Source organism: Dendrobium catenatum, unplaced genomic scaffold (genome assembly GCF_001605985.2).
Source record: "Dendrobium catenatum unplaced genomic scaffold, ASM160598v2 fragScaff_scaffold_1497, whole genome shotgun sequence".
NCBI classification, from domain to species: Eukaryota; Viridiplantae; Streptophyta; class Magnoliopsida; order Asparagales; family Orchidaceae; genus Dendrobium; species Dendrobium catenatum.
The window spans coordinates 314,319-333,838 of NW_021319959.1; the positions used below are offsets into that span (position 1 = coordinate 314,319).

General features: G+C 32.7%; 2 protein-coding genes across 2 annotated transcripts; one reads left to right on the forward strand and one right to left on the reverse strand.

Annotated features, from left to right (window-relative positions):
* Positions 1 to 4,770: 4,770 nt before the first annotated feature.
* On the forward strand, positions 4,771 to 14,900 carry LOC110106044. The gene is made up of 10 exons (XM_028700368.1): positions 4,771 to 5,144; positions 5,230 to 5,308; positions 5,396 to 5,558; positions 5,643 to 5,750; positions 8,262 to 8,360; positions 10,845 to 10,979; positions 11,576 to 11,650; positions 11,742 to 11,834; positions 13,268 to 13,719; positions 14,387 to 14,900. Exons 1-10 carry the CDS (start codon positions 4,792 to 4,794, stop codon positions 14,816 to 14,818), a joined length of 1,989 nt encoding a protein of 662 aa, XP_028556201.1. The 5' UTR covers positions 4,771 to 4,791; the 3' UTR covers positions 14,819 to 14,900.
* A 1,073-nt stretch (positions 14,901 to 15,973) lies between these two features.
* LOC110106085 (glutathione S-transferase F12-like) lies at positions 15,974 to 17,792 on the reverse strand. The gene is made up of 3 exons (XM_020835826.2): positions 17,612 to 17,792; positions 17,449 to 17,500; positions 15,974 to 16,744 (listed from the first exon to the last, which is right to left on the reverse strand). The coding sequence occupies exons 1-3, from the start codon at positions 17,759 to 17,761 to the stop codon at positions 16,269 to 16,271; spliced, it is 678 nt and encodes a 225-aa protein (XP_020691485.1). The 5' UTR covers positions 17,762 to 17,792; the 3' UTR covers positions 15,974 to 16,268.
* Positions 17,793 to 19,520: the final 1,728 nt, after the last annotated feature.

Below are 19,520 nucleotides of genomic sequence, written 5' to 3' on the forward strand. Positions count from 1 at the left end.
TAAAGATTATTTAATAACATATTTATGTTAGTAAAAAAAAAAAAATTTTTTGCCTCTTTCATCGGGAAATTGAAAGTTTTGAAAGCTCAATCGCCATTGTAGCACTGAAGCAATAAACAATTGCTGAATTGCTTTATCAGTTACTGAAAGGCTCAGATGCAGCTTCGCAGTAGTTGCTAGCTCTCACATTATTTAATTCTTAGAATATTTTTTATTTAGTACATTCCATTTAATTTATACCACATTTGTGTAAATGCAATAAATATGCTCATCAACTATAGATGATGTGGGTCACCATATGGGTTGGCTATTCAATGCACTTCTTTTGGATTAGATTAATGAACAAAAATTAGTATAAATTATTTTCTTTAATATTTAAATATGATAGATTAAAAAATTAAATTATTTTGAAATGAATATAATTCAAGAAAAGAAATCTTTTTTTTTTTTTGCACTATGCTCATCATTAAATAAATTTAAGAAATTTTATGTTAATTTTGACTAGATAGTTTCTACACATTTTTTTCTTTAGGGCAAGTTTTTATTTATTTATTTTTTAATTTTTAAGCCAATAAAAGGGAAACTCGCACACATTGAGTGCACAAGCTTCGGGGTGCCAACCAACAAACTAAGATGAGCAAAGTGAAAATTAATAGTTTTAGATGTCATGGCCTAATAGACAATAACAAATGAATTGTAACTTGTGGGTGCCAAAATATTCTTGGCATTAGAGGGACGGCTTAATATCTTAATTTTGCACAAAAATTAAGCACATACACAAATAAAAGAGGAATTGCAAGAAACATCAAAGTTTTTATAAGAAAAACTTGTAAAAGGGAACGTGCCAAAATATTCTTGGCATTAGAGTGTAACTTAATTGAAATGATTACAATTGTACTTTTTATCAGCTACAAATGATGCTGTTCCTTATGATTAGAGAAGATGTTGATAAAATTTAGTACACACGACATATAAAAAACCTTTTTTTTTTAAGTGATAAAAAACATATTTCATGGATGAAATTGAAAGAGCCGTGTAAAATGGGAGTATTTTAAAAGATCATATAATGTTTTGCTATTTTCAATCTCCTTGGAGGGGGGAGATGACAGACTCAGAAGTTCAACGTACATCTTAGTGTTTATGTCAGGAGTTAGAGTTGGTGTCAATATAGTGCATCAGTCTCTTGCACAAAGAAATGCATTGATTGTGTTGATGATACTAGGTAACGTGGTTAGTGTGCATCAGTGTAACAAAACGGTGATGGTTAAGGTTTCGTTTAGGATGCCTTTTTTATTGCTTATTAAAGTAGTTTTCAAGTACAAAATTTTAATTTTAGTTTTAAAAGCTGCATTAAGAAACAATAAGAAAGCCGTCCCAAATGAAGCCTAAATGATCATAGTTGATAAACATGGATTTTTTTAGAGAAGCATGCCAAGTAAAAATAGCAAAAAATTGAAATAATCAATCATACTAGCCATATTTATTTATGTGATTATATGTTATTCTTCCAACATTTAGGTGACCTAATAATGTCATAATTAATCAATTTTAGCCTCGTTGGATTTATCTTGTCAAGATACTCTATTTGAATATAAACATATGAGAGTTGGAGATCATTTGATCATCCAATTAATATCATAAAATTTTTAATTACACTTGAAGTACTTAAACTAAGCTTATTCGAACTCGAATTAGATTAATTATAGTGTCGATGGGTTTATCTCATCTAGATGTTTTGTTAAATTGTAAGTTTGTTGAAATCAGAGTTTAAATAACCCTATATTTAATTTTGAAAATTTTCAATTTAAATATGTATAAGATTTGTGCTTGATTAAGCCGATTTTAGACGAAGTATTAAAGCCCTTGATGATGGTCAGTAATGTAAAAATAACAAAAATCAGAATATCTTGACTAAAATTTATTTATGTTTAATTTTAAGAATATTAAATTTATTTTAAAGTAAGTGTATTTTAAAGTTGATTGATTATTTATGCACTGCCCTCATGTTAAAGTAAATACAAATTTTTTTTTTAAGTTAATATGTTTTAAAATAAGAAAATATATTTAAAAAACATGCACAAAAAATATATTATTTATATATTTGATCCAACTTTTATTAATATCAACGGATAAGGGATGCAAGAAGATAATGTACATATCTGAATGAAATTATTATGTGGGCCAATTTTATGGGCCAACTAATCCCTTACTCAAAGTCTTTAATGGGCTGAGCGAGAAGGCCGAATACTTTGAATTGTTCTTTCTTGTTGGCAATTTTGTCCCGAAATCCAAAGTCATGTGTGAAAAGCATGGCAATATTAAATTGTTGATGACATCTTATTTATTTCATTCATATTTTTATAATTTCATGATCCTATCTTCCTTAGAAGATTTTATTATTTATTACTTTATCAACATAAAATTGATTTTTATTGATTTTTTTAAATTATAATAAATAAATTGTATACTATGCATTATTAATTATAGATTTTATAGAAATAATTATTTTGAGTCATCCTTAGAGTTTAGTTGTGTTTTATTTGAGTGAATGGAAGCAAATTAGCAAAGCAAAGTTGAAGATGTTTTTTATTTTTTAATGATCTAATTTTTGCCAAAATATTTAGTTTGTATTTAATTCAAAAATATAGAATTTAGTTGTAGAAAAATATTGATGATATGCTTAAAATAGTTAATTTGTGCCCCCACTAGAAACATATTTGGATCCACCACTATAGTTAAGTTTTAGGTTTTATTTGGGATAGCCTTTTTACTGCTTTCTAAGATAGTTTTGTTGTGAAAAAAATTTTCCAAAAAAAAAAATTGTGATCAAATGCTTTCCCAAAAAAAAACCGCCTTAATTTATAAGCATAGAATTCCGGTCATCTAACAAAATTCACATTAGCAACGTTTGGCATAGAACTATCGAGTTAGATTTATCATCCAAAGGAAGTAAAAGACTGATGTTGTTTCTAAGCTTGGTAGCTAGACGAAAGCTTCTTTTGGAGCAACTTTCTTATTACTTTCTAAAGCAGCTTCTAGTATAAAAAACTTCTAATTTAAAACAAAAAATTGCATTAGAAAACTGCTTTAGAAACCAATAAGAATGTTGTCTGAAAAAAAGTCGAAGACTGTTTAGAACAAAAATAGCTATTATGGGTCATAGGCGGGAGTGGGAGGCCCAATTGATGTGGGAACTTGGGTTGGTTGAAGAGTAATAGGTGTGAGGAATAAGAAAAAAGAAATGTGCCCAATTTAGCCTCAAATATGTAAAAAAAGATAATTTCAACATATTTCATACATATGAAGATTTTATTTCGCACTTAACATCTAAAAAAAAATAAAAAATTGATGCCGTAGAAAAAATTTATTTCACATCTATAACACATATAACTAAACATCCTCTGTGTCAATGTTTTGTTAAAGTGTGAAGCCAATAATTGGATTTTTCATTTAGAAAATGCAAGAAGGGTAAAGGAAGATACAATAACCTTCTCTTCTTCAAAACGGTAGAAAACATTAATATATTAAGTTGCGTACAATTATTTGATTTTTTCTTTTGTAGTAATTATAGAATTCAGGTGTTCCCAAATGTACAATTTTGATAAATTTGACTAAAATATAAACACTCCATTATATGGTCTATATTGATCTCTTGAACTGTAGATTGTTTATCAAACATTAATTTCGTTATTGATGTCAGAATAATCAAATGATCTTGAATTTGTTAAATTAAAATTTGGGTGATCCTTAATTTAATTCTAAAATTATTAATTCAAATATTGTCTTGAATCTTATGTCAATCCTATGAATTTTCTAAGAGAAGTTTCAGCTTTAATTAAGAATAACACTTTTACACATGGTTTTGAAAATCGGAACGGGTCGGCCAATTCTACCGATTCAACCGTGAACCGGTCCTATGACCAGTTGAATCATCTTGCAAAATCAGACTAACATCAAACCGGTGAAAACCAGACATTAAACAGTGAAAACTAGTTTGAACCGCTACTTCAACCGCCAACCAGTTCAATTAGTTTAATATAAAATAGTTTATTAAATATTAAATTTAATTTAATATTTTATCGGTTTGTTGTCCGATTGGATTTTTAGGACCTTGCTTTTACAAGAACATAACTATTCTTTTTTTTTACCAAAAATTTGTGATCATATGAAAATGGGCCAGGCTGAGCCTTCGGACAATACCCAGCGGCTTTTGCATCACTAGATTTCTAAATTCGAATAATTAATTGTGCATTCTTCAGTTGACATTTAATAGAATTACTCTCCCATACACACAGAACAAGCAATTGAAGACTGAAAAGACAAGAAAATGAACAGAATCAAGCTATTACAATGACCTGTAAACCTTAAAGATCATCAAAAGATTTGGCAGAGATTCGTATTAATCTATCGAGTACGGATTTATCGATCTGCACTGTACGAAGGATAAACTCTTCTCTCGGCTCCTGACATGGCTGCTACAGACAGATCAATTAATTCATGAAAAAGGAAGAAATATCATTTGCCTTTAGGCATACAAACTTAGCCTTATATAGATATTTCATGAATTCGTATATGTAGCTAAGTAATATAGCTCCATAGGTTGTAGATTTGAGCTGCAAAGGTCTACAGTTTGCAATAATAATGACCCGCCGCATTGAAATTAACTATGCTTTGCAGTTCATTGGCTGTATTTTGAACTATTACGTAGCTTACGAGGAGGAATAAAGACGCAGGAACGAAAGCAAATGATGAATTTTTTGCTTTTGTAATAAGTTGAGGAGGAGAAAGTCAATGGTACTTCCTTCTCCAGGTTCTATCTTTGACGCTGTGATGGAGGAGAAGCAGAAGGTGGGAGGGGAGATGGTGGTGTTTGAAGGAAAGCGAGGTGGTTGTGTGGAGGAGGAGAAGCAGGTGAAGGAATATCCTGCTCCATTGTTCACGCACAAGGAGCTCTTGGAGGAGAAGCAGAAGGTGGGAGGGGAGATGGTGTTGTTTGAAGGGAAGCGAGGTGGTGGTGTGGAGGAGGAGAAGCAGGTGAAGGAATACCCTGCTCCATTGTTCACACACAAGGAGCTCTGTAGTGATCCTGGCATCTTCGTGGAGGCCTTGCGTCGATTTCATTCTCTCATGGGCAGTAAATTCATGTAGTTATCTATGTAAATGAGCTTGTTTTGATGCGAATGCATGCGAGTTTTGTGTTAATTTTTTAATTTTTTTGGATTTGGGAAGGATTCCGGTGATAGGAGGGAAGGATCTTAACCTGCATTTGCTTTATGTTGAGGTCACTGAAAGAGGGGGACTTGAGAAGGTAATTAAGCGAAAGTTTGCTTTTTGTTTGATAAAAATCTTTCTTTTTTGTTTTAAGATTGATTGAGCAAGAAGAATGATTGTACAGGTGATTGTGGAGAAGAGATGGAGAGAGGTTATAGCGATTTTCAACTTTCCACCGACGACGACGAGCGCTTCCTTTGTGTTGAGGAAGTATTATTTGAGTCTTCTTCATCATTTTGAACAGGTTTATTTCTTTGGAGCGCGGGGGACTCTTGTACCTCCGGCCGGTGGGTGCAAATCTCTAAATTAAAATTTGTTTTTGATTTTTTTATTTTTGTTTTTTTGTAATTTTTTAAATTGTGTAATTGCAGAGGCATTGCAAACCAGGTCTCAGATGTGTAAGTTCGATGAAATGGCGCGGTCGGATTCCGGCCCGGCGATGAGGAGGAAGAGGGCGTTCCCGCCGGCGATTATACCAGGTTCGTCTTCTTCCTCTGTTTCTTTTCTTTTGTACAGTTCTTTGTTACCAGGTTTAGCTTTTTATTTTTATTTTTATTATATTATTCCACAACAGTTCAGTATTGTGATAATATTAATTATGTTAAATCTGGGTTTGGTCACTTTTATGAATCAGATTAAATTCAGAATAGGTTAATTAGGGATTAAATTGAGTATGGTTTGAACTTATTGTTTTTTAATCTTGAAGGTCTAATTAATTTATTTAATGCATTGCCAGTTTTTAATTTATTATTAGACTAATTTGGGATTATAAGGTTAGATTATGTTGATTAATTCTTAATTAAATTAATTAGATATTACTTATAATTAAAGTATGCGTCAATCAACAAAGTATATGGTGAGAAATAGCTAGTAATTGATTAATGATTAAGAAAGATGTTACCTTTGGGTTTGCTTAGAGTTTGACTATGTTGTTTAGAGTAAACAAATTATTTTATATGATGTTGATGCTGGATTGATTAGGATCTAATTATGTCATTTTGAAGTTAATTAGAGCCATCTAGAAGTTAGTTAAATTGCTAAGTTAGGAAATGATTTATTTGAATCTATTGACAAATTAGGAAAATAATTAATGAACCTAACCTATCTCTAACTAGTTAATGATTAGAATTTAAAGATAGATTCTTTTAAGGTCAATTAACTAGTCATTATATTTGTAACTTACAATAATTGAAGCAACAATTTGTTTGTTTTGGAAAACAACTATAACCCTCACCTTCTAAGTTGAGATTTAGTTCTTCATGAAATACATCAATTTTAATTTAGCTAAATTTCATGTAATATTTATATCAGGGTTTATTAAGATATGGATTTAAACTTCTTTTGAGCATAAGTCGGCTTAGTTAATAACCCCTCCTACTTGAACTTTTATTTGGTTTGGTGTAAGGATGCAGAGGAACATTCGGTCTGTACGCAAAATCGCGCCTATACCGAGGTGTATCGAGTTTATTCAAAAAACTCAGTACACCTCGGTATAGGCGTGATTTTGCCTACGACCGAATGTTCCTCTGCATCCGGTTGGAGGACGTAATAATTCTTCCTCCTACTCGCAGGAGAACACTTGAAATTAAAGATGGTTACAATTTTAAATTTAAGTTTAATAGTTTGGATTTTATTTAAACTAATGGGAGGTGTTTGTGGGGTATGGAGGTAGACTTGATCAAGATCTTATGTTGGTAACTTACAATAATTGAAGCAACAATTTGTTTGTTTTGGAAAACAACTATAACCCTCACCTTCTAAGTTGAGATTTAGTTCTTCATGAAATACATCAATTTTAATTTAGCTAAATTTCACGTAATATTTATATCAGGGTTTATTAAGATATGGATTTAAACTTCTTTTGAGCATAAGTCGGCTTAGTTAATAACCCCTCCCACTCCCACTCCCACTCCCACGAGAACACTTGAAATTAAAGATGGTTACATTGTTACAATTTTAAATTTAAGTTTAATAGTTTGTATTTTATTTAAACTAATGGGAGATGTTTGTGGGGTATGGAGGTAGACTTGATCAAGATCTTATGTTTCCATTATCTTATAATTAACAAAGATCTCAGTCTACCAACGTTTAAAGATGTAGGTCATAAGATTTAGGGAATTTCATTAGTAGTTATGGGTGGTCTCCTCTCAAGGATCCTTAGTTAACCAAGGAAACCTAATAGATATTTTTGTTTGTTATGATTTTGCTGTTTAATTAATTTACTGAGATTGTTAGCATAGGAGTTGTCCCAAATGTGATTTAAGTCGAGGCTTACAACAATTGAAAGGCATGGAGTTAATTGAGATGAGACTTATTACATTATTGAATTGGGCCGGCCTTACAACCTCACATTATGGGTAAGATGACTCTATAAGTTTATTGGAGATAAGGCTTTTATTTATTGGAATGACCGAATTAAATTGAGACATGGCTATCTATTTTATTTGCGAGTTGCCTAAAACGATTGGGCCTTATGACTTGGCCTCATAGTTACAATTTTCTTAGAGATAGGGCTCACATCCATTGAAATGACCAAATTTGAATGAGCCATTTAGTATAATAATAATAATAATAATAATAATAATAATAATAAACCTCAAAAGGAGGCAACAAGCTAATATTCTCGAAGAGAGAGCATCTATAGTCATCTTATAGTTAAATTAGGGATAGTGTTCTCTTATAAACTGTTATTTGACCCTATATATAATAAAAGTAATATGCACTTTTTATTGCATTAATATATTTATATGGGTGATGGTCAATATGATGACAAATTTGTTCGCCTAACAAAGTTTTTTTTCTCTTTCTATTTTTTATATTGAATTATGTGACAATAAAGATCACTAGCCTTATTTACAATTTCTTTCTGTTATTTTGAGCCGTGACTCTCTTTTTTAATACAAAGTTGTTCACTAGGATACTAGAGAATATCTTAGTTTGATTATGTTGAGAGGACTAGCCAAATTTAAGTTCTTTATTTCATCTTCCAGATAGAAATTTGGTCCCTGAATATGCCAAGGATCAACAGCTTCATGGATCTCCATACGTTGAATCTCCTAGCCCTTATGGGAGAAAGAGGCCAATAGTTGGTGAGCTCTCTTCTCATTAAGTACCTTTTTTTTTAATTCCTATTTTTGCTTCATCGGTTATTAGCCTCCTATCTTGTGAATTGTTAGTAAAAAAGTAAATAACCATGAACTATATGATACTATTGAGTTTGCAAGAGGAGGAAGAAGAAGATTAGAAAAGGAAGATTGAATTTGTTTTATTTTAACTACTTAAACATTTCATTTTTTGTGCTTCCTCTCTTTATAGAGAATAATCTTACAGTAATTAAAAAAAAAACAATTAACATTGCTCAAGTGGAGGGAAAACAATCTGCCTCCACTAACTTAACTAATCTCTTTTTCTAATGGAAGTAAGTAAAACAACTAAATAAATAAACAAATAATAACTAACTAATAATAGATAAAGTCCACTAACTTAACTAATGGCTCAAGATATGTTTTAGCAACATGCCACTCATTTTCTCAGGTTGCATCCTCAGCGAGAGCCCCATTCCATTTAATTAATACTTTTGACTTGGGATGATATTTATCTTTCTGAATGATGCGTCAATCTAAAACAATTTCAGGTTGGGGAAGAAGTTTAGAATCATCATTAAATGGAGGAAGTTGAGGTGAGATTGGAGTGATTGGACCCAATTGTTTTCGCAACAAACTAACATGAAATACATCATGGATTTGAGAAACGCCAGAAGAGCCAATTTATACTCCATTACCCACATTTTCAATAATTTTATATGGTCCAAAAAATGGGGGGCAAGTTTCGTTGAACTAGAAAAAGCTATTGAACTCTATTGTTATGGTTGAAGCTTTAAATATACATAATCTACAACATCGAAGGAAGGCTCACGTTAGTTTTGATCTAATTGTCATTTCATTCGATCTCGAGCTTTTGAGAGGGTGTCGTAACTCACGTAGAATTGAATTGTAATCTTGTAGGCATTCATTATGAGTGTTAGAATGAGTATTCAGATCGGGTTTGAGTCGAACCCAGAATTGACTCAGCTCCAAACGGGTTGATCCTAACCAGATTCGATTTTGTAAATGGGTTAAAACTTTTGACCCAAACCCAACATGCCGGGTTATTGGGTTGACCTGACCCGACCTGCTAACACGGAATTTTTCGGGTTGAGTAAGGACTTGTAGGCGCAGATCTGACCTTCTTGGTGCAGATGTGCCACGCTGTTATATAAGGGCTAGCGTGGCCAAGTGCTTGGGTGGTCGCGATGTGCGCTCACAAGCACGAGAGAGCTATTGCGAGCGTGGATCTGGGTCAATTCGTAGTTACCGAATATCCTTGGATGTTCATTGTGAGTGCCTGACAATGTCGTACAAAATCAATTTTTTCTATGTTTGCTATCATAACTTAAAACCTTTTGTCTCCAAGTACAGGTATCATGTACTTGGTAACTATGACCCGATCAATGAAGCTGTGTGTACTGTTACCATCTATTAACACTATGACCTTGTTGTTTCTCAGCATGTCTAGGACGCGTAGTCTTTGGGGATGATTTGTTCCCGCAATTGCATGAAAACAAATTTCAGGCATTTGCTCTTGATTCTCTAGTTCTGGGGGTGGGTTGTTTTATTCATAGAGACTTGAATTCGTTGAATCTTCGATCATGAGTAGTTGTGGAAGCTCACATCGATGACCTTGAATAAATTTTTATTGAAATAGTGACATAATCCCTTATTTTGTCGTTCCCGCGCCTCTTGGTTGGTGATTTGATGAAAAGCTTTTAGGAGTGGTGTTGGGGCTTGTATTCACACGTTGAGTTGGAGGACTACCTTTGATGCTATGGATGGGGGTTGGAAGAAGAATAGTGGATTCTGTTTCTTTTGTAATTGATTTCGTTCCCCAATCAATCAAGCTTCTCCTATTGCATTTGCGGTGGTGACTATTTGAGGTGTTGGGGATGGTGGTCATTATTGGTTCTGGAACTAGCAGGCGGTGGTGAATGCGAGGAGTCCTTCGGCATAAATGGGTTAACTTCAGGGTTGCTATTATGTAGAATTCGGGAAGTACATAAGGCTTGGAGTTCAACTAATACCTATTGAAGGGCTGAATTCAGTTGGTCAATGCTGGATTCATGCCACGCTAAGATGTCCGTGACCTCACTGCGTAAATCAACATTTGTTTTACTGTGAGTTTCCATGGTTGGACCTAGTGCTGATACCAATGATACGATTAATTTTGCGATAGGTTGAGAAGAGGATCATAAAAGGAAAACTGGATTGGTTTTATTTTAACTGTGTAACCATTTCATTTTTGTGCTTTCTCTCTTTATAGAGAATAATCTTTTCTAATGGAAGTAAATAAAACAACTAAATAATTTTACAAACAATAATTGACTGAAAATAAATAAAGTTCATTCTTCTACCCACGTTGCCACCTACCCTTTTGCCTGGTTTGCTAGCGGTTAGAATGGAATAGTGTTATCACGAATTACTATATGAACAAACCAGCCCTTTTTGATTTCTTCTAACATAGTTGGTTCTCTTAAACAGTACAATCCATTTCTCAGATTCCCAATGGCCATTTATCTGCAAAATCAAGCTCATTACATGTGGAAGGTTCACCTCAACATAGTAGTCTTGCAACTGGTGTGTATCTCCCTATATATGCTCTTGCTACTTGTCAAGGTTGATTGTAGTCAGTCTATTTGGCTGTCTAACAAGGTGTCTTATTTTGATTGATGTTATTGTCACACGAAGTAACATCTTGCAAGCTATTTAATGTTTTGAGAAAGACTTAACTTCTGGTAAATGTAACTAAATGTATTTTGAAGGATTTGGGATTTTTTAAGTATACTACATAAACTTTTGCATTTAGATGTATATCATCTTATTTAATTAACTCTTTATAATTTATTCCTTCTTTTAGTTGGTGTTAAAATGAAGATAATATCGACTTAATGAAGAATATTTTATCGAATCTATTCAAAGAATATTCCTCTTACTCGCTTATCTATTAAAATTTTAATCTTGTTTACTATGTTCTGTTTAAGAAAAAAAATATCTTGTTCTTTCTGCGAGAATATTATCCTGAAAAGTTTTTATTATAGAAACTATACTACTGTTAGTATTATAAATGCATTCTCCATCTGTTAGATTATTTATCGATTGTGTAATTGAAGAAGCCTTGCAATGCTTAATTTCTCTAAAGGATGTCAAGAATTATCATATTGATTTCACCTTTTTCTTTTCTTTTGGCTTCAATTCCCAACCTCAATATACAGTGCAAAGACCTCCTTTCAATGCGAAGGAATTTGAGGGATCATATCCTTCTGCTGCAAGTGGCAAAGAGACAAGCCGTGAATTCGACCTCCCTATGTTTTTCCTTAGATTTTTAATATGCTATACCTTTAACAAAAGTCTTACAATTGTTTCTCTTTCATGATTTAGCTCCTGGGTCTGCTCCACCTTCTGATGGTCTTGATAATTTTGCGGCTTCTGCTCCCATTCCTCCCACTGATGGAAGCATGCCTTCAGCAACAGGTTTGCATAAAAAACTTTTACTTAATTTTTGAGAGTTTAGATTCTTATTTGGACTTACTTTCAGAAAAATATATGAGAAATAATTGACAAGATGTTAGTTTTCTTTCAATGGAAATCTTATTATTTGCTTTTAGTAATACATGTCTTAGTAATTCTCTTTCTATCCTTTTGCTATACATGCTCAAACCAACAAAATCTATCTTTCTATTTTCTTTTCAATATGTGCTATTTCCACAATTCTTTGATATACTAGTTTCTCAATCTACATTAGTTAGTTTAACCACCCATTGATTTTAAGAGTCTGTTCACTTTCTATCCTTTTGTTATACATGCGCAAATTAACAAAATCTATTTTTCTATTTTACTTTCAATATGTGCTATTTCTTGAAGGTAAACTTGAATTATGGAGGTCAACCTTAGAGTCTAAAGGTTTTCGCTTGAGTAGATCTAAAACGGAATATATGGAGTGTAATTTTAGTAGTAATAGACCTAGTGAGGGGATTGTGACTTTGGGCGATCAAGTCATTAATAAGAGTACACGTTTTAGATATCTTGGATCTATTGTTCAGAGTGATGGTGAAATAGATGGGGATATTATCAGCAGAATTCAAGTTGGATGGTTGAAGTGGAGGAATGCATCGGGCTTGTTATGTGATAGAAATGTACCCCTCAAACTTAAGGGAAAATTCTATAAGATGGTAGTGAGGCCTGCAATGCTTTATGGTGCCGAATGTTGGCCTTTAAAAGAGAAGCATAATACTAAGTTAAGTGTGGCAGAGATGAGGATGCTCAGGTGGATGAGTGGCTTTACCCTTAGAGATAGGATACGAAATGAGCATATACGTGAAAAGGTTGGAGTAGCTCCAGTAGAAGATAAGATTAGAGAAAGTCGCCTTAGATGGTTTGGTCACATAAAACGGCGGCCTTGCGATGACCCGGTTAGGAGAGTAGATTTGACTTATGTTAAGAAAGGTAGGGGTAGACCTAAAAAGACTTGGTTAGAAAATATTAGGAATGACCTTTCTTTATTAGATTTAAACGAGAATTTGACTTTTAATAGGACACAATGGAGAAAAAGGATTCATGTAGCCGACCCCACGTAGTGGGATAAAGGCTTGATGTTGTTGTTGTTGTTGTACTTTCAATATGTGCTATTTCTACAATTCCTTGATATACTCATTTCTCAATCTACATTAGTTAGTTTAATCACCCATTGATCTTGAGAGTTAGGGATGCAATTTTTTTACAGAAATCATAGTGAATTTTGCAGCAGTAGGAATGGGTCGTAGCCATTAATTGCATGAATTTTATTAAATTCTTTTTTTTTTTCATGTCATAATCCTTTCTAGCTTCTCTTCTTTTTTTTTAATCTTTAATCGAAGTATGTTTCACCTATTTCTCAACAGTTATAACCTCAATAATTTTCTTTTTAGGTGGTACTTGTAATTTCACAGTGACTGGAACTATTGACGGCAAGTTTGACTATGGCTACTTTGTGACTGTAAAAATTGGCTCTCAGCTACTTCACGGTATACTATATCATGCCCATCAGCATCAAATAGGAAGTCCTCCTTCTGTGCTTAATCCCGACCAGCCAGTTTCTTCTCCAGTGAATCCAGTCTTCCAAAACCCTTCACCTTGCTCCTTTGCTGCTGCAACCACGGTAAATGCCAATTTATCTTATATGCCGGCAACAAGATCTGTTGGAAGGAGACGACGGCTTAAGAACCGTGACCCAGGCAGGCCGAAGCCTAACCGAAGTGCATATAACTTTTTCTTTGCTGAGAAGCATTTTGAGCTCAAATCTCAATGCCCACACATGGAAAGAGAATACAGCAAGAAGATAGGAGAGTCTTGGAATAAACTCACTCATCAAGAGAGGCTGGTATGTGTAGTAAATACGTTAAGATTTTTACAAATGTTCTTCACCACCTACCTTTCCCCATCTTAAAAATGCTAAATTTTCAATATTGATTAAATGTTTAACTTGGTGTTCTGTTTCTCCACTTCTAAATATGCAAAAAATAGGACATTTCTCATAGTTGCAAGATATTTCATACAATAATAAGATATTTCATGAAATGTAAAGAGTTTTTTTAAGCATAGTTACACTACTTTTGAGTTTAGGGTAATGTCTTATTTTTGGGAGAAACACTTTAGTCATGTCTTATTTATGGGAGAAACACTTATAAAATATTTTAAATATTATTTAGTGGTAGACGAGTTAATAAGTGGAAAAAATTTCGGTTCAGAATACTTTTAATTGAAATTTGGTCTGATCCCAAAGACATTGGATTAGAATTGAGATGATTTTAATTCATGGTTCTAAATCAAAAGTTTCATTACACTCATTTGAAATCAAATCTATTGCTTTGAGATCTATCATCACCCAAAAAGTTTTCATTAAATATAGGGAGCCGGACATTAATTTGCTTTCTTAAAATGCACCACATTGGTTTCCTCCTATAAAGTTTTGATTTCCAGACTTCAATTTATTTGTTTAGAAAGAATGAATGTTCTCTTTCACGTTAATGAAATTTTGATTTTGACAGCTCTATGAAGACTGTGCAAGGAGAGACAAGGAGAGATACAGAAAAGAGATGCAAATTTATAAGGAGAGCTTCAAATTTTTAGAGCCAAAACAGTCTGAAAGGGGGATTGATCTGCCGAAAATAGTTGTTAGAAGAGATATACAAGATTGTAGTGATACGATTGAAATTGCTCGTTCAAAGGAGATGGCAACTTTGGAGAAGGAATCAAGGATTGCTGAGGACAATAAGACCGAAAAACAAGAAATTACAAAAAGAGAGGCTGAAGATTATATTCAAAGGGTCAAGTTTGTAAATCCAGAAGAGATTGCAAGCTCTACTAAGAGTGCAAAGATTGAGAAATTAGAACATGAGTTAGGGAAGGAGGTTATAAATGCTGCAGTAGAAATTGATATGATGAAGACAGATGCAACAGTTGTGAATACAGAAAATTAATTAGTTTTAAGTTTCCATACAGCTTTTAGCAGTGCGTTGTATGAAGTACCAACATCTATAGTTACATGAAAAAACAAGCTGATTATAGTTTCCTGTAGGTGTATTAAGAGATCTTACTCTGTAATCTTTGATCCCAGTGATTGTTTAATTATAATTAAGTTTTAATGATTTGGTTTCTAGTTCGGTGCAAGTTCTGGGCCTTGATTCGTTATGCAGATATTTGGCTTGTTTGTGAATTAATGAGCTGAATATAAATATAATATTTATATTAGATTCTTTAATGAATGGAACATTTAGTTGTGTTCATGTACTTGATTTATTTGCAACAAATTAGCATTACTTTACCTGATATTTATATTAATGGGCGGTGGTAGAGAGGAATGGTTAAGGTGCAAGAGAGTATTGAGATTATGAGTGGTTCATAAAGTCAAGGCCTTTTATAGGCTTCATTATTTGTATTATCTTTGATTGAGGTTTCTAAGTTTGTGACTCCTACAAGGATTTATGTAGTTGAGTGTGTTTTTGATGTAATAATAATAAAGTTTATATGCATTGAATAATTTATGATAATAAAGTTTAATAGAGAAATTTAAATTTATTCTTATTCATTGAATAATAATTCAGATCAATTTGTTTTTATCCCTAATGGTATTAGTTTATTGTGAACTTTGTGTTTATCCAAGCAAAAGTAATATATACCATATCATTGTTAACAGATTAGATTTCTTTCTTCATATTCTCCGGATTCTGAAATACTAAAATCAAGACAAAGATGGTTCACCAGTACCCCATGAATTTGTATCTGTACTAACAAAATGTCATGTACATTTATTAAGAACATTAGGAACTAGCAAAAAGCTAAAAATTAACATCAAGAAATAAAATAAAAAGTTATTAAGAGTTTTAAATCTATTAAACTTTTTTAAGTAAAAAGTTGAATGTAATATAAATTTTAATTGATTATTTAAATTTTTATTCAAATCAACATTCTTCAGGCTCATCATGGTCAACAGTATTTCACCATAATTTTTTTCTTCTAAGAAGTAATCGAAACAAACGGAATCCTCTCCCCAGTAATTAAAAATTAAACCTTGCCAACATATACGTTAATAGAGAAAAACAAAGAAAAATTAATGACGAGATCGACAACAGTGTTTAGTAAACAATCAATCGATCAAGTAGATTAATTGCAAGTTTACATTTATTTAACACCACAACACTACAAAAGTTTTTCTCCCACTCTCCTTATTCCAAACCTCTTCAGAAATTCAAAACAAAGCTCTCCACCCGAGAAAACAAAACCAGAAAGACAAAGCAGGGCGAGGGCAACATACGTCAACTCGTATTAATCCCCCATCCCTCTTATTAATTCAAGCAAGCAAGCAAACAAACAAAGGCATTCGAGAGAGAGAGCGCGACAGAGAAACATACCAAACCAGCGAGCTGCCAATCAAGCCATCGGCGGAGCCTGCTTAGCAATCTCGAGCACTTTCTGCCACGATTCCCTCTTCGATATCTGACCCCACCACCGCTTCACATTAGCGTGCTTACTGAAAATCTCCTTCGTTTCCTTGATCTGCATCAGCAGCTCGGCGTTGGGGAGGTGAGAGAGATCGGCGAGCGTGAATTTGTTTCCGGCTAGGAAGGTGTTGTCGGCGAGCCTCTGGTCGTAGACTTTGAGAACCTTTTCGAGCTTCTTCTTGCTCTCGTCTAATGAGGGGGTTTCGATGCGGTTCAGATAGTCGGGGAGGGTTGGGGCGATGGAGAGGTAGAAGACGAGTTCGGAGCTCGGCGGGTCGAATTTCTGGGCTTCTGTTTCCAGCCATTGCTCGATCAGAGCTCGCTCTAAGGAACCTTCGCCCAGTAGTTCTCTGTTACCTTGATTTTTGAATTTGTCGACGACATGACGGCATATTGCTCTTGACTCTGCACATTGCATATTTATAATTAAATTAACCACACGTGCATGATTATTTTTTAAAATTAAAATTTAATTAGAAAATTTGTGTAATATAATATTAAATGATTATTATGTATCATATATATCTCAAAATAAATAAAAATTTTTAAAAATGATTTTGATTAAATTTATTTAGAATATTTTAATCTAATTTTTTTATTGGAGAAATAAATATAATATAAGGTGATTAGGAGGGATTTGAATATTATTTATTTTTTTAATTTATAATGGACCTCACAAAGTAAATTCAAGAATTTAAAATTTATTAATAACAAATTTTAATTATGATATTTTCATATAATTTTGAGTTTAAAAGAAAATAGTAGATTAGAATCGATATTTTGAGATGTCTATAAGATTTCAAAATTATTTTGAGATGAATTTAATGTATAAAAAATTAATAAAATTTATAATGCATCATTTTCGAATAAAATTCAATAATTTTAAGAGTATTATGAATAAAATTTTGATCAAAATATTCTGAGTTAGGGGTATAAGTGAGTCAAGTTGATTCCAGCTTGAGCTCGATAAATGACTCGTCAGTTGGACTTAATGTGCTAAATTTGAGCCAGTCTTGACATAACTCGACCGAGCTCGGCTCTATCGGGTACTGTACACTATTCTTTTTCATAAAAATTTGCAATCTAATATATTAGACGTGATTTCTCACCAACAAGGGCATCCTTTTCCTGATCCTGATAGGTGAGAGCTTCGCCACCAGGCTGATAACAAAAATTTAATTACAAATCCATTAGTTAATCAAACACATAAAAAAAACTTAGTATAATTACTGATGATTAACAGTTAATGATAATTATAATGAAGTAATCAACCTGCATCTTAAGACACTCAGGCATTCTCTTCTGTCCTCTAAAGCTATCCATCTTCACAAGCTGAAACTCAACCTGCTTTTCAAAGAGACAAGCAAGAACTCTCTGCACCTCGGTCGAAGCCGGCGACCCGAAAACCTTAACGCTTGCCATTGCTTCTTCCTTGATCTCTCAAGTTGTCTCTTGTTGTTCTTCTTCTTCAGTGGCAGGTTTGTAGGTAGCGAGAGAGAGGGGTTTATAAGGCCAGCATTGGAATTCCTTGCCTTCACCAGAAGAAAAACAAAGAGAAAGAAAAGGAAAATTAAAGAAGAGAGAGAGATCGATAAGAAAAAGATAAAGGCTTGGTTTTATTACAATTAAGTTAAAGAATAGAATAAGTAGCTTCTTTTTTGCTCTTTTGGTTCAGCTTGAGTATTAAGACTGTGGGGTTAACGTGGTTGCTGTTGTTTATTAAAGGAAAAAGAGGAGAAGACAAGAGGAGGCTGGAAGCATGGTTTGATTATCATGGATAAAGGCTGATTTTGTTATCAGCTGGAACAGCTTAAATTGTTCAGTAAATCGCCGGCGATTACACAGCTCATCTTGGCTTGTTGGTTGAGAGCTTATGCTTCAAACTAAGAGGTTTTGGGTTCGAGTCTTTGTGTATGCGTTGTATGTGTGAGTTTGCCTTAAATGGCTTAAATGTTCCAAAAAAAAAAAAAATTGCCGGTGATTGTGTCGGATATATAACTATCAGCATAATGTCCGCCGGAAAGGACTGCCGGAAATTCCGATGCCCAAATCGTCGGTGGCTAACCAACGGAAATTTCGGCAGTTCTTTGACCGTAAAAAATGCCACTAATATTTGATGAATTTTCTGTAGTGTTATTAGTTACTCAATGGTTAAGTTGGTGCAAATTTGTCAATATGAATCTTCACTATAAACGTCTATTGGACTATTTTGGATCATTTTTTTAATTTTAAAAGTATATTTGATATCTATGTTTCAATTGTTTTTTTTTTTTACTGTTGAAAGTTAATAAAGTTATTTTTTAAATAGGAAAAAAATATTTTTTTTGTTATTTTTTAAATGTTTTTATTATGAAAATCATCTTGAGCTCACCACCATCAACCTCCATCATAGCCCACCGCTATCGGCAACCTCCACTTTGTTGCTGAGTGTCGCCAAAAATAAAAATGACTCATATTTAACAATATTTTAAACATATTATTATTTTATATCAAACCCTAAACAAAATAAAATAAAAAATGAGACTATAATTTTTAGCTGTCCTAAAATTTCATTAAATTAGAAATGTAAAAGTTCCTACAAAACTCTACCATGATGATATTGGCATCTATAATAGGACAGTCATTAATTTAGTAAATTTGCATAACTTTTCTATGGTATTTTGTATGCTCATCTTTTTGTCCTCTAATTTATTTTTTTCTCCATAATTGGAATTAGATCACAAGTAATTCTCAAGGCATAATTAGCACATAACCACAATTACATTAAAAATGCTCTCCACACTTTTTTGGTTCACATATGGACTCCCATACAATTCGGGTCATTTTATTTTAATTTATTTAATTATTTGTTAACATACTTTATATTGTAATTAAGAATTTAGTAATTTACATAAAATACATGTGAACATTATAGAATATGTAATATATATAATTAGTTGATTTTGAGAGTGAAATGTTTTAAATTTTAAATTAATAATAGATATTAAATTATTTACCTTATTACAAATTTTAATATATTAATTATTAATCGTATAGGTTGGTCTCCTCTTCTCTGTTACAAGGACCAAATTACCAGCTTAATTTTTTTTATAAATTACCAGTTTAATTAATCAGACTGCAAAGCAAGATTTAAGGACGATAAAATTCTCTTGGTCGGTATAAAACCAATGATTTGTGATGC